General features: G+C 36.3%; 1 protein-coding gene across 1 annotated transcript in view; it reads left to right on the top strand.

Annotated features, from left to right (window-relative positions):
* Positions 1-16,231, top strand: part of LOC145992117 (zinc finger CCHC domain-containing protein 8 homolog) — a 31,306-nt gene that overhangs the window by 5,714 nt on the left and 9,361 nt on the right. The window contains exons 2-6 of the mRNA XM_083128363.1: positions 2,022-2,244; positions 3,378-3,577; positions 5,422-5,627; positions 11,115-11,239; positions 14,260-14,437. Coding sequence (XP_082984489.1) covers positions 2,022-2,244; positions 3,378-3,577; positions 5,422-5,627; positions 11,115-11,239; positions 14,260-14,437 — 932 coding nt within the window. The remainder of the gene's footprint in view (positions 1-2,021; positions 2,245-3,377; positions 3,578-5,421; positions 5,628-11,114; positions 11,240-14,259; positions 14,438-16,231) is intronic.

Here is a 16,231-nt window from a genome sequence, read left to right as displayed (position 1 = left end):
TTTTTTAAATTTAATTGAACACGGGATTGTGAAGAAAGGAAAGGAATGTCGAAAATGTGGCAGTGAATGTAAGCTACTCGTTAGAAGGAATGGGGTGTGGGTATATGACGTGTCGTGGATGCGTGGTGAAATTCAGGTACTTTTTCTGTATCCTGGAAATGGATTTCTTCAAATTTAGAAATTTGGGGGCATGTGACTCTGGCCAATTTCTAACGTACCTTTACCAGGGAGTCTTTAGAGAAAGCCGGGGAGTGGAGGCGGGGCCGTGGTAGCGGTAGGTCAATTACCCCAGAGGCGGAGCCCGGAATCGGTGGGAAATTTGGACTAAAAAATTTCAAACAAAAATAATTTTTTAGTTTAAATTTCCCACCGATTCCGGGATGAATAGCACCACGAAACATTACAATTTTCTTCGTAAAACAATGCGAAAAAGTTAAAAATAGATCAGATGAGTTTTTTCTCGGGTATTTCTTGGGTTCCGAAGGTTGAAACACTGTATAACGAATGGAAATAGACAAAACCAAGCATGACGCGCGATTATGTAGGAAGGTGTACGTGCCATATTGTGTCTCAGTTAAGCGAAAAGATTACGAGAAAGAAGTACTCGTAATGTGAAAAATTGCAATTACTTTGATCAAAAAACATCAATACACCTTAAGGAATGTTCCGCGAAGCAGATAGGTAAGTACAAATGTCAAAAATTTAACGAAACGAAGAAGTTATAGGTGTCTGATGGATAGTAAATTTTTACCAAAATAAATAAGTATCTAATAAAAGGTTTCAAATCGCCTATGGCTAAATCATTATTTGGAACATATTCAAAATGCTTGTAACCATGTAAATGGACGTTGACAACATCATCCATATTTCTGTCTTCATGACAAAAATGAAATCCCTCAAACGTTTAACAATATGATTGTATATAGAAATATATGTGCATCATTGAAAGTACATATCAAATCACTTGGTATAATTGTGGCATATAGACCCCCAAATATCCTCTGCACTAGGCTGTCAGCCCTTGAAAACTGCATTGCACATGTGTTTCCTACTATGGATAATTAATTGTAGCCGGCGACATGAACTGTGATTATTTATCACCAAATAAACCGGAAACAGCTTTTCTCAAATCAATGGTAGACACCTTCGGCATGACAGAAGTAATTCGAATACCCACCAGATGACACAAAATTTGTAACGTTAAGCATGTTATAGGTTACAATTATATTTGTGTATAATATTATTCCTTCATAGTAAATATTAAGGTCAAAATTGTGTACCCTAAACCCTCAAATATGTTAGGCTTAGTGGGAAACTTTTTGGTGCATGTCATTACAATGTCCGCCATCTTGGATCCAACTTCATTTCTTTAAATGGGAAGGGGGGGAATGTGAGGTATAGTTTTGGGCTAGAATTTCACCAGAAATTCAGTGGTGAAGTGAGATTTATGAAAAACGTTCCAGCCACAATAACATCTCAGGAAAACATTGTTGTGCGATACTTAATGATCCACCCTCGTACATAATTTATTTTTTTGACATTATAATTGTGTTACCAATCAATGAGCAGGCTAGCTTTCTGTGTGTCAAGAATTTATATTTTCTGTGGACCATTTGATAGGCTATTGCATTCATATTAAAATCAGTGCCTCCCTGATAGCGTAGTGGTAATGTCGCCTTGTAGCCAAGAGGTCCAGGGTTCAATACCCGGTGGAGACACACAGTGGTTTGGATTCCACTTTAAACCATAGGTCCAGTCCCGATTAGCCTTTCTGTGCACAAAGTGGACTTAAAACATCAAATCAAATTAAAATAAGTTACTCTATATGTGTCAAAATATTGTTTTGGGCGGCAGGGGTTGATGAACCAATTTGGGGTTGATGGGCACCCCTGAAAGTCGCTAACAGTTGATTCGTGGAGTATGAAGTGTCTGCACTATGAAGTTATGTTTGCTTGTAGTTTTAGAATACCCATTGAGATGTTTTTTCTTAAAATGTAACATTCCCACATATTCTTTTACAGAAAGTACAAAAGTGTCGTGGTGAATTCATTGGGAAAACTAGCTCCAGATGGTGATACACAGTTTGATATTTCTGAAGATGGTGAACTATGCTTAACAGTGTCTGAGATTATGGCAGCATCAACAGAAGAAAGCCAAGAAGAAGATGATGAGCCACCTCTCTTCACTTTGGACAATACACCTGTTTCTGCTCAGAAGAAGTTCGTTGTTCCTGCTTACGAACAGGTAAAATAATGATTTTCTTTACATGGAAATTTAGTGAGATGTGAAACAAGATATGCTTTTTTTAGAACAGCCATCTACCAATATCACAGGTATCAGAGAGTATTGGATGAATTTAATCACTGATACTTTTCTGATGTCTGTGCATAGCACGGGGTTGCCGAGAAGCGACATGTTGCAGTGTACAGTATGACCGGAAATAAAGCATACTGAAAGTTAGCAACACTGTTCATCCTTGGTATTATTATTATTGAATTGCTTCCAACAGAAAAAATCTCTCCAATTACAGGAAAGTTTACATTTTTCTATTCAGATAAGGAACATGTAACAATATACATTAATATAGTCACACACACAAACATAACATAAAGTATAGCACATATATACAACTATATGAATATGTAATTTAATAATTCTCCACATAATCTTAAAATTCCATATAAACAGTCGGACAAAAGCATAAATACACAATATTTTGGTTGGATGTATTAACATTCTAATATTGAATATGCTGTGCATATATAACATATATATTCACTATAGGTATTTAAAGAGTAGAACAAGGTAAAATAATGTAATTTTATGCAGGGTAAATGGACTCGCATATAAGATAACTGGTATGTTTCAAAAATTGGTCTTAATGTTTTTGTATACAAAGTAAGTCTGAGACTGTAATTCAAATTTTTCATGTCATCGAGATGTATATTATATGTAGAACAGATTCTGAATAAAAGCAAGGGTTTGTATTTTTCTGTTTTCCGGATATTAGAAAGTAAATGGTGTCATTTTAAGGTTAGATGCTACAGTGTGATATTGGTTCTTGCAGAGAAGTTATAGTACACAGCGATCCTCAATGAACTTGAGTGTTCGAGAGAGGTTTGTTGAGCATTATTTCCGCTGATACGAAAGTGACCATTGAGGGGGCCACTGGGTACAACACAGTGCACTTTGTAGAAAAATGCAAGTACCCACAAAATCCTTTTCTTACTGTACTCTCATTATGACAGTACCTGCAATTGTACATGGTCAGGAATGAATATTTTATTATTTTTAAAATTATTTGTTTCAGCTTTTTATTATCAATTCATGTCCAAATTATATATATGAAAATATCACTATTAATTTCTATTTTACAGAAATTTGACACCCTCCTTCAAACTTCATCAGACGATATTCCACAGAAAGGAAAGAAGAAGTCGTGCCCTCCGAAGAACACTTGCTTCAACTGCCTTGGAAGCCATATGCTGACAGAATGTTCCTTGCCACGGAACAATATGAATATTACGAAGAATAGACGTTCATTTCTTATGCAGCGAGGGGGAACTCCAAAGAGCGGGTTAGTTGCAATATTTATGTGTTACATTTAGGTTTCAGTTCCTGGTATGTTATCGTGTTTTATGCTAGGTTGCAGTAATGTTTACATGTCCTTGAGTATTGAGGTCCAAACTAGACTTCAGTGTTATTCAGGGAGAATACCATTTGTGACTATAATGTCCACCAATGCAACTGCAGATATTGGTGTCCTAGTAGTGGTACAATTTTAGTTGTGATGTAACTGCTGTGTGATTTGATTTTTGTTATGTATCATCGCTATTTTACCACTTATAGGTAATCGTGATGATTAGATGAAATTGATGAAGATACAAACAGACTGGAATTCGAGCCCGGGAACCTTGGCATCAGCACTCTGTACTAATCACTTTGCGAAGAATGTCTGCAAATGCTGTATGAGTAGCTGCCTGTCTCGTAGCCAAGTTACGAATCATAATTCTGCTTTGCATATTTGTGTGTGTTACATTTCTGTTGCTATCAACTATAATTGCCATTGGGGCATGCTTATTTTGTTTTTGAGAGATTGCATATTGTAATGTTCATTGTTGGAGTTTTGGAAAGATGTGAGGTAAATTGTCTTGCGATATTTGCCACAAAATTAAGCACAATCAAGTGGAAAATATGGGTTAATATCTTAAGAGAGCTTCAGATAAAAGCGACAAGCAACAGGACAAGCTTCACTTGCTAGTTGCTCAGATTGAGTTTTTTTTTTATTGTGTCGTGTCACCGTGGTCTGTTGTTTGCCAATGCATGATAAATGCTTGATTATAAACTACGGAGCCTGTGCCGCTTTGGTAAAAACCCACCCTGTCACATGTCGCTTCAGTCTGAAATCTCCCTTTTAAGGTCTGGTTTCTCTCACTTTCATAGTTTGGCTGTTCTGTAGGGATGCAATTGTATGGTAAATCAGAGTGTCTACCAATCAAGAAAGTAAAGAAAATTCAAGAAAGAGTCAAGAAATTGAGCTTTTGATCAAGAATGTTTTGCTATATACCTGTACTGGGATTTGATAAAATTGAATATTTGGAAATCTAAAATTGTATTGAGTTCTGATTAAGATTTGTTTCTTAAGAATTGCATTCTTGTATGCGTGAAGTTTTGTAAGAATATTTAATGAAGTAATGTGGCCTTTTCCCATCCAGGATGAAGTCTGAAGCATTAATTTTTACATCCATTAAATAATTAAAGCAATTCTAAATCTCTTGTTAAAGCACAGCTTCAGTTTTCATCTTAACCTGCCGTGTGGTAGGGGTTTTCATTGAATAAAAATATATATTTCCTTAATTTCCGACTATACCTAAGTAGGGGGCTATTAAATAAATGTTAAGAAAAAGGGGAAAAAAATGGATTTTTTATTTTGGTAGACACCCTTTAATTAAAGCTTGACAACCCATTCTACTTCCATGTCTTGTCAAGTTTAATTACAGTAAAAGCAGAGCTGGAGCTCTTTCTAGGTTAGTCGGACAGTCATCGAGACTGGATGGGTGGGGAAAGGAGATGATACTTGACATTTGTAACTTGTCACAAATTGGTAATGCAAACACACAGCCTTCATTGTTGTGTATCACAGGTTTTTATGATGTAATTTGGTAATATTTTGTAATAGGATGTTATTGTAAAACAGACATTTTGCAAATAAAAATTTAATGCATATATCTTCACTGGGGATGCTAGTATTTGCAGTACCCTACAAATTACAAGTTTTTCTCATTTTCGCGGATCGTGAAAATTCAGTGTCCCCACTGATCGTTATTCACAAGTCTGATCTCATGAGAATTATACAAATGGCTTCAACACTTTGTGAATTCATTATGGTTTAGATGCTTCAATGTATCGATGAAATTTCAGCCGCTATCATGATGAAGAAGACTCCAGATTCTCTCAGTTCCTGCCTGGCAGAATGAGCAAGGGATTGCGCAAGGCTCTGGACTTAGACGAAGACCAACTCCCACCTTACATTTATCGCATGCGGTCGCTCGGGTATCCTCCCGGATGGCTTGAAGAAGCTAGAATTAAACATTCTGGAATAGTTCTGTTTGATTCCACAGGAAATGGTGAGTTTATAACAGAAATTGTATTTTTTTAAAAAATAATACTTCCTCTATCTCTTGATGTTTTCAGTTTAGTAGGGTATTGTGTTATTGTATTTAGTAGTGTATTAACATTATATCAGATACAACTCTTTGACAACTTTAATTTGATGTTAAACAACTCTAAAGCTTTATATGCAGATCTAAGTGAAGAAGGACACCATTTATAGAAATATAATTTTGGTAAAATATACCTATCTTAGCTGATACAAATAGAATGCCGGTCCCAAATAACATTTCAATTCAGGCAAAGTTAAATTTTTGATAAATTTTCTTACATCTAACCATCCCCTGCTGAATGTTGCTAACAAAATAACGAATTCAGTACAATATCTCATAAGAAACTTCTTCCCGGTATCGGACCACATAGAAGATACAGTGCTATTTCTTCACATTTCTTTCATAAAATGTGCTTCCACATGGGTTTCTTTTCCATCTTGCTGTTGTGACATAGCTGTAAAAAGGTCCCATATTTCAGATCTTTTACACTTTGCAACTCAACTGCTAGAAGAGTCCATCAATCGAGGAAATTATTGTCTAATTCAAATCACAAAGTTTAATCTTTAATTTTTTTGTAACAGTGAAATTTTCCTTTCATTAAATTAACAATTAACATTAACTATTTTTTATAACTCCATTTCATGTAAACCAATTCTTTATAATGCAAAATACAATGAAAAGCGCAACATAATAAATTGACTATTATGGACCAGGGGAGAAGTGGGTGTGGCCATATGACCGAGAATTTCTACGAAAGAGTTCCTTAACCCATTAATGCATAAAGTTTACAAACCCCTTTCATGAAATTTTTTTCATGGTTTTGGTATCAGTACAATTCAAATAAGACACACTATCCGATACATTTTTATTTTTACAATGTATGTAAGAGATACAGTGCGTCCGATAAATCGGACACTGTGCACTACGATCACTTCCGTGTGTCCAATAAAGCGGACACTGTGCACAATGATCACTTTCATGTTTTGTCTATAAATAGCTGTCCCAAGGAAAAAGTATTGCTGTGGAAAATATGTAACCAAAAGAAAATAAAACGCTTATGATCAGTCATGTGCAGTGGCGGATATTGGGTTCCAAAATGGGGGGAGGGGCAAGGTGCCAATGCCAAATGTAGGAGGCAAAGACAGTATATACGTATTTCCCTTTGTAGAGAAGATCTATCATAGTGCGGGTGCAAAAGTGACGAAAAATGGGGATGGCAACTGCCCCCCTAATCGCTGCCACTGGTCATGTGTATGTTTACATACATACATAAATACATACACATATTTCGAAGAAACAATACAAAAGGAAACGTTTGGAATAGAAATCAACTAATTACACAAAATTATTATTATTAATAGAGTACAGAACACAATCGTCCGTTATCAGTTTGTATCTGTGTACAACTGGAAATCTATCATGTAACCACTACTAGAGTTTTTTTGCCCAGTTCTTGAACCCAAAACGGATCAGCTTTGCTCTAATGAACTGTTTTGCGTAGTGCCTCCTGTAGTACGGAATCATACTCTCGTCGATGGAAAGCCTTTCGTCCACACCCCCATGCTGTTTGAAAGATGAGGAAAGTTTCTCCAAATATGACCGTATCTTGTACAGATGATAGGACTCATCTATTTGTGTATTGTCTTTCAAATGAATATTATGCAGAATAGTCTCAAACCGACCACAACGAATGCTTTCAGAAAGTATCGAAGGAGTATCTTTTTCTTTTGACCAAAACATACATTTGTTTGAATATTTTGGATAACCTGACAACAAGAGACCACCAAGAACAACAAGAAGTTCTTCTTTCGTCAAATCAAGATCAATATTTTTGTGCGAAGCATACAATTTGGATTTATTTGTTATAAGATTTAGCATGTCCTCATCAAAACATAAATTACAAAAGTCTAATGGTGATTCACAGTTTCGTGCTTCTTCAGATGGTTCAATAGGGCAGCACTCAGTTTGTAATTAGAATGAAGGTACACTTTTCTTCCACAAGGGTCCTGATTTAGTCTGAAGACGTATTCTTTTTTTGAAGCACCAGTGTTATGTGTAGTGGTAGATGTAGACTCTACATTACTGGATGAACCTTCACAATCAACACAACTTCGTATCTTAGTTTGCACCTCACAAACGCTCATTAGCGTAATTATTTTGCCAAAAATTGTTTAGATTGGCCGCATGCTCACCTACAGATTTATCACAGTCTTCGTCTGTATCCTTGCCATCCACTGGTGGTGTAACATAAATGAGTTGAGTTGTTCCTCCTCCTCCTCCACATCTTCATTCTTCAAAGTAGTCAAAATTTGATCACACACACACACGCAGGCACATATACACACACATACACACACTAATGCACAAACACGCACACATTCACACTAAAGCATAAACACGCACACATTCACACTAAAGCATAAACACGCACACATTCACACAATGATGCATAAACACGCACACATACACGCATATATGCATACACATGCAGACACACAAACTAATGCGCACACACATAAACACTCACACATACACATAAATATGCACACATACACACACTAATGCACAAACACACACACACACACACATACATACATATATATATACATTGACAATGTCTAAACATCAAAGGTATCGAACATTTTACAGAAAATTGAAAATATGCATAAAGTGCTCAATGTGCATAGAGTCCGATATATCGGACACTATATTTTCTCTCGCAATAGCAGCTCAGGGATGAAACTAATGCACAATTTATTGTTACATATCTGATTACTAATGTTTCTTACGCATATTTGTCAAAACACATCTCGGATAAATGTCCACTACTACATATGAATTGAAATTAGCTTTCCCGTTACGCAGACACGCAGTACAGCTCTCTCTCCATGCTTCACTCCCTTACAATTTTGCGGGAAATTTACAATGTTTCCAAGCTCGTGGGGTAACATATGCATCACAGAGGTGCCAAAGAACTAGATTTGATAAATATAACCAATTAAAGTAAAACAGTGTTACAGAAAATGTAAATATGTCAACGTCCGATTAATCGGACACCATGCATTAATGGGTTAATGCATGAACTAAGATAAGAGTGATAGGAATTTTGAATAAACTAATGATCTAATAAGAAAAAATAAATAAACAAAATAAATTATAGGAACCCTATTCTACACCAATTCCCAATCATATAACCACACTCACCTCACACACATATATAGTAGCTCTTTCCCCAGTGATGGTTGCCTCAAAACTGAACATGCTCGTTTCCTCCTTGAGGAATCTTTTTTTGTGTGTGTGGCAAAAATTACAAATCTTTCAGTTTTTTTTTAAATTGTGAGTAAAGTGTATATATTTTTTTCTTTTTAGAACTGCAGCTTGTGTTTTTTGTTTGTTTTTATTACTTCCTTTTGAGGGATACATGGTGATACTTGTCAGTGACAAGCTGCTGAAGAAAATAAACACCATTTTGTTAAACAAATTAATAATAATAATACAAGCACAGCAAGATAGAAAAGGGCACTAAGATTCTCTCCTGGCTTTCAACTCCTTCCTGGGGTCCATCATCTGCAAGTGTAGTTTGTAGTTTTAGACGACAAAGAATAATATGGGAGTCATCATTGCAAAATTTGTGCTAGAAGAAGAGAACTAGAAACTATTTAGAAATGAAAAGAGTTTGTTAATGACTCTTTTATACAAAAACAAAGCACAATTAAGACAAGTTTGACTTGTTTCTTATTATTTTTAAGAGGAAATATTTGATACTTGAAATGATCTTGTACAATAATGAAAACATTCTAATCTTCATAAAAGCATTTAGTTTTGTGTTCAGTAAAAAAAACCATTCAAAGTTTGTTTATGATAATGTGGACATCAGGCAATATATTTCCAATGAAACCCCAGTTTTTATTTAGAATTCTAATTTATCGCCAGAGTGTCATGAAATTGTTCAGGAATTAGTCAGCATTTGATCATTTTTTTTAGTCAGTGAAGTCAGTAATTTTGACCGTTTGACTATTTTCAACTCTGTACCACTCCCTATTCAAATGGTCGCTAGTTCATCCTGTCATGCAGCCTAGAAACAACTTTTGAAACTTTGAGAGCAGGATCATTTTGAATGCTCTGTATTTAATCACATGGCTGCAATGGACTTTGTCTTGGATACAAGAACCCTGTATTCAGACATCCACTTCACAAGACTAGAGGACATAAATTAACCTTTATATTTAGGGGGAGGCTACTCACCGGGAATTCTGCGTGAATTTTTTTCTGTAGGCATCAAAAATTATAACTTTATTAATCCAAATACCATTGAATTTATACATATTTATTAATGTCCTGAGGCAAGTTTTTCCTAGTTTAGCTTTCGTTTTCATCAAGTAAGGGAAAGAAAGCTGCATGGAAAATAAATCAGAATTCTCTGAATTTGTTTATTTTGAGGGTCCTTTGCAGAACAGTCTTTCTGACAGACTGAAGATTATTGCAAGTTAAATATCTTGAAGTTGATAGGCAAATTTGAGTTTGAAATTCTTTTAGAATTGAGAATTTTTTGTAGATTAGTGTATCTCATAACATTTGATACGTGCTTGTAGATGTATTTCTAGTCTTAGGATGTGAAATGGCAAATGTAAACACCGCACCTTAAATTAAATCTTTTAAATATGTACTGTTTAATTGAATTGAATTAGAATTTTTGGATACATTGGAATCACACAAACCCTATATATTGTTAATAATTTGTGTGTGTGTGTAGGTGGCAAGAGGGGTTAGCACATAAAGTTGACATAGGAAAAACATCTGCTTGTCTCCTTGAATTTTTTGAAAGCTCTACTTAAGAACCGGGAATTATACTTAAATTTTATCATGGTCCTAGAATGGACACCCTGATTCATTAAAGGAAATAACAAAATGAACTGGAAAAAAAACTTTGTACTGAATTGCAGGCTATTTATTAGGGATGGGCTGATATGAAATTTTGGCCTATACTGATAAAGTACCAATATAAAATTTACTAATTCAGATATTGTACCGATCCAATATAAAATTCCAAATGGTTTTTCAAGAAACAATGGTTCAATGACCTCCTTAATAAATAAATGTTTATTTCCAGGTGACTGCAGTATAAAATAAGTTGCATATTTAGACATTCACTTTTTTATAATGTAGGGCATGGAGATTATCCATAAAAATTATAACAAAATGGCAGAATTTTGCACTAAATTATAAGATGTTTATAGATATTTTGGATTGGTTAATACACAGGCTCGTATGGATAGAGTACAGATTAATCTGTCTCATCCCTACTATTTATAGAAATATCAGTTTGCTAAAATTATCCATAATTTTACTGATACTAAGTATACTTATGTCAATGGAATACCAATTAATATGTTTGAAATGTAGGAAAAGTGTAAATTCTTGATAATATACTCTTTTTTCTATTTATTTCAGCTGTGGCAGATCCTGAAGATGAGGATGGTGAGATCGTAGTCGAGGGTGCAAGAGATAAGTATGACGTGAAGAAAATCATAGAATTCCCTGGCTTCAACGTAAGACCTGAATCAGGAACACTTGATGTAAGGAAAATTTATTTATATGGGCACATAGCAGTGAGATGCTGCATATACAGGGTGATTCATAATTCCCCTGGATTTTCGAATGTGTATATAATAGGGATGGGACCGATTAATCGGTACTCTATCGGTATCGGCCGATATAGGTATATCGGTGTATCGGTTTATCGGTAAAATTACCGATTATTTTGCCGATCCGATATATCGATAAATATCTGATAATTTAGTGCAAAATTCTGCCATTTTGTTGTAATTTTTATGGATAATCTCCATGCCCTACTTTTTAAAAATGTAAATGTCTAAATATGCAATTTCTTTTTTCACTGCAGTCACATTGAAACAACACATTTATTAAGGAGGGCAATGAACCTTTTAGGTTCTTCAAGGACCATTTCTAATTTTATATCGGATCGGTAGAATATCGGTTATCGGTATCGGTAAATTTTATATCGGTACTTTATCGGTATCGGTCAAAATTTCATATTGGCCCATCCCTAGTATATAACATACAGCCAAAGGTGCATATCAGTACATAAAGAATCTTTCAAAGTTTGGTACGCACCTTTCAGGTGCTCGAAATGTACACCCCTGGTGGTGCAGCAGACATCAAACCTGAAATCAAGTTCCTGCCACACACGTCTCGCAACTGACTCACATTTAGCGAATTCCAAGATGCAGAAAGCTTTGTAGCCCTAGCAGCATGTCAAAATTGCAACTCCCATTTACAGCTCCGAATTGGGCCACACCTAGCCTAGTGTTGTCACTTGTTTTAAGATTTGGACTTTTGCTCCTTGTTCACCAGTGTATGCATTACACTGCCACCTAGCGGCTAAATCTACAATTAAGTAATGGGACCTATTACGAGTGCACACTTAGGGAGATACTTTATGTACTTATATGCACTTTTTTGCTGTATGTCTTATAGTTCCTGTACTATCAACATTCAAAACCCTGGAGGAAATTATGAATCACCCTGTATAATGTTGAGATTGATCATATTCGTATTTGTCAACTGTTTAGTGAGTAGGTGACTGAGAGAGAAAGAATTGAGAGAGGACCTTGAACTCGGACAAAGTTTCAAGTCTACTTTATGCAGAGACATGACCTACAGATTAAAGAGAAGACTGAAATACCAAAAACAGGGCCCTTGTATAAAAGTTGTTTCTAAAGGTAGAGGTTCTACTATGAATGAAATGGTAGTTAAATGAATAAACGCAACTGAAGTAATTTAACAGACCACCCTGTCTAACACCTTATACAAAAATGAATTCAATGGACATTGCTTTTTCCGGTTTTATTATATGCTGGAGAAAGGGTATGACAGCAGTATACATGTAAAATTGTATTTGTTAGGTAGAAAAAGCTGTATTAAATTGTACAGAAGTTACACATTTTTGAACTACTGGTTATGTGGTGAATCAGACAATTCATTCATAATTCCTAGAATTCAAGGAATTCTTAGTCGTTAGATATTCTGTTGCATGAAAAGGTTAAACAGAGCCTTTCCGATGGCACAGTGATAATGTTGTTGCCTTGTCATCAAGGGACCTCGGGTTAATCCCAGTGGAGGCTCATTTCACACTAGTTTGGATTCAGTGTTAAAATCTGTAGGTCCAATCCAGATTTGCCCATCTGAGCATAAAGTGGACGTACAAACACACTTCGGGGTATTCTTGTATTTATTCATACAGTGTGACAATTAATGAACTATATGAAATAAAACCATCATCATTTCTGAACGGTTCTCGTGATGACGTCCAAACTGCGTGTCTGGCCACAGGGCATGATGGGAACGTGTTGATGTCGGCCATTTGCAAGTGAAAATGTCACGGTACAGCGTGCAGGAGCGTATATCACTTGTGAAGGCCTATTATGCGAGCAATAACAGTCCGATTGCGGCGCAAAGGAAGTTTGCGATCAAGTACAAGTTAAAGACAACTGGTCCAAGTGTGCTAACAATCAAGAATTTGATTCGCAAGTTTGAGAGAACAGGTAGTGTTTGTGATGTGGTTCATGCAAGATGGAGCTCGACCCCATCGGACCATGAGAGTGTTTGACGTCCTGCAGGAGTATTTTGGGGACCGCATTCTGGCTCTGGGGTAGCCAGAGGCCACTGGAAGCGGACTCGCTTGGCTGCCATATTTCCCTGATCTGAACACATGTGACTCATTTTTGTGGGGCTATGTTAAGGACAAGGTGTACAGAAATAACCCCAAAACCATTGCCGAGCTGAAAACTGCCATTCAGGAGGTCATCGACGGCATCGATGTTTCGACACTTAGCGGGTCATGTAGAATTTTGCTGTTCATCTGGGCCACATCATCGCCAGAGATGGCAGACATATCGAACATGTCATAACCTAAATCCGAATGTCTGTAGTGCCGTTTACTTGTGCAATACAGTTTGTGTACTTCGTGGTTTGTCACTAATTTCAGTTCTATTTCATATAGTTCATTAATTGTCACCCTGTATATACAAGATAGAGAAATTTGAGGGTCAGAATGATTTTAAAATATTGAATCATTATGAATTCCAGTATTGGTTCGAATATGCCAATTCTGAAATGAGTTTCTTCGCAACACTAGTTTATTTCTTAACACATTCTTTATTTGCAAGCTTTGCCTTTTATAGTTTTCACAAAAAGATATCTACCATCTCGGTGGCTGAATGTATCAAGTAGTCGACTTTCGGACTCACCACCAAAGTTGTCAGATTCAAGACCTGATCGAGACATGGGAATTATTTGTGAATGTCCCTTCATCAGTTTCATCTAATTATCACTTATCGTGGTCACAATTAGCCAGAAAAGCGATGATATCCAAATTTATGGAACCATATCCATGTTGGATAATGAAATTTTAGGATATCTGGAATATATTTTTAAACATATATGTACTGTGCATGAAAGAAAAAAAAATCAGGGAGGCTAGTTTTTAGTGTATATTCTACACAGTGTAATATGATTAGGTATGTTTTTACTTTTGCTTTTTTTTAAGCAATATTTGTTACATTTTATTTTCCAGGAAACTGATTATTACAGAAGCCCTCAAATGGACACTTGCCAGAGCAAAGAAACCATGCTTCACACTTTAAAGCCAAACGCCATGACTGCGTACAAGAGGAAACGACTCAGCCTGTTACAGAAGAGCACATCCTCCCCTTGCGAGTTGAAGGAGGCAGACATGGAGGTGGAGGAGATAGGTAGAGAGTTTTTCTTTATTGTGTATGCTTATTAGTAGGGAATAGATTTTTAGGTGCTTATAATAAATTAATAGGCATAATTATTAATTAATAACAATTTAATGAAATAGCTGGTTTTAGATACAATTTGTATGCAAAAGTTACTATTTTTACTGCAATGAATACTATTCGTTGATATGAAAAATATTCAATTTATCCAATGTAAAGACTTTATCATATTTCGAAGTACTACACCACCATATGCTTTTCAATGTTCTCTGTGGTGAAGTTCTTCTAGTCGTCTGCGAATAGGTGCTAGTACGGTCACAAACCCTTCTGGATTGTAACAATCCCATTAACTTTCAATGTGATCGTTGCAATCCAGAAGTGTCCATGGAGAACTTTCTCTCCATGCCGTAGGAATTCATACTTCATAAATGCAAGTACTGCTGATTCCTGGGGTGTAAGGGGTGATCTCTTTCCACGTAGTACACCCATGTCAACCTCACTTCCACGTAGTACACCCTGGACAGCTTTGTGCAGACTAACGAGGCTCTGGCGACCGGCCCTATGACCAGTATAATTCTGTGTGTGTTGTCCTGTCTTTTGTGCTGAGTGCCAGTTTACAGCCTCAGCTTTTAACCTAAGTCGGAATGTTTTAAGATTTTAGTTATGCAACGTTACAACTATGTTATTTTTTATGGTAAGGGGCTGGACCCCATATAACGTGACGGGTACAAAATAGCCCAAGTGCTGACGCACCCATAATTTTATATTCAATTTCAATTTCAACTGCTGATTCCCAAGACAGGTTTGGGCTCTCCGAAGCATAGTTGTAACATCGTCGCCTTGTAACAAAGGGGTCGTAAGTTCAATATCTGTAGGTCAAGTCCCGATTAGTCTGTCTGTGCATAAAATGTGCTCAAAAAACTCAAAACCACAGGAATATTTGCAGTGGTCCTTTTTCCTTGATGCACAGCCTCTATACTAGGGCAGTTGCAGTTTCCGGCCCAAACCCTCCCCTTTCACCTAACTGTTGTGTCAGTGGGAGAAATAGGCGATGTGATTGGCCACTTGCAGAGTTGACTTTCCTACTTGTCATAGCCAATGAGACGGAGGTTTTATTAGAATCTTCCCACACTGTTGGAGGCCAGGAAGAATTCCTACCTTGTTTTAACAACTGAAGCATTTTGTAGCTAGGATTCAATCCCAAAACAGCCCAAATTTTGTTTAGTATGCTAACAAAACTGAGATTGCCTCATCCAACCAGTTTGCTCCAAATTTTTCCCAATATCGTGATGCAAGCTGCAAGATGGCAGCAGTTTGCACAGATGTTGACACCCCTTTCTGTTGCATTGCTTCTTTACTGATCGGATCCTTTCAACTTCTCAAAGATCAAGGGTCTCAAATCTTTGTGGTGGAAATTAAATTAAAGTTATTTTTAAAGTCAAAACTATGGCTATTAGGCACTTATAAAAAATTATAGTTAATTTAGGCATTTTAGGTCCTATAGAATTTCAGTCGAGGTGTGGTGTGTACATGAAATGCAAAGATCTCTAAATAGCATACGTCTAGGATGTAGCAAAAAAAAAAATAGGTATGGAGCTAGAAGTCCGTTCCCTACTTATTACATACAAGTAGAACTGTAGGAATTAATGAAAATTATTTAGAGCTTTGGGGTTGAATAAAGGGGTCTCCGGTTTGATCTGCAGTGGAGAGTGGTTCAGATTTCTGTCTAAACTTAGGTTAATTCCCAAGAAGCCTACCTGACCTGAGTGGTGCAAGTTCAGGGTGGCTAGTCACTGGGAATTATGC

Source organism: Lepisma saccharinum, chromosome 9 (genome assembly GCF_977018435.1).
Source record: "Lepisma saccharinum chromosome 9, izLepSacc3.1, whole genome shotgun sequence".
NCBI classification, from domain to species: Eukaryota; Metazoa; Arthropoda; class Insecta; order Zygentoma; family Lepismatidae; genus Lepisma; species Lepisma saccharinum.
This window is presented reverse-complemented; position numbering and strand designations above follow the sequence as displayed.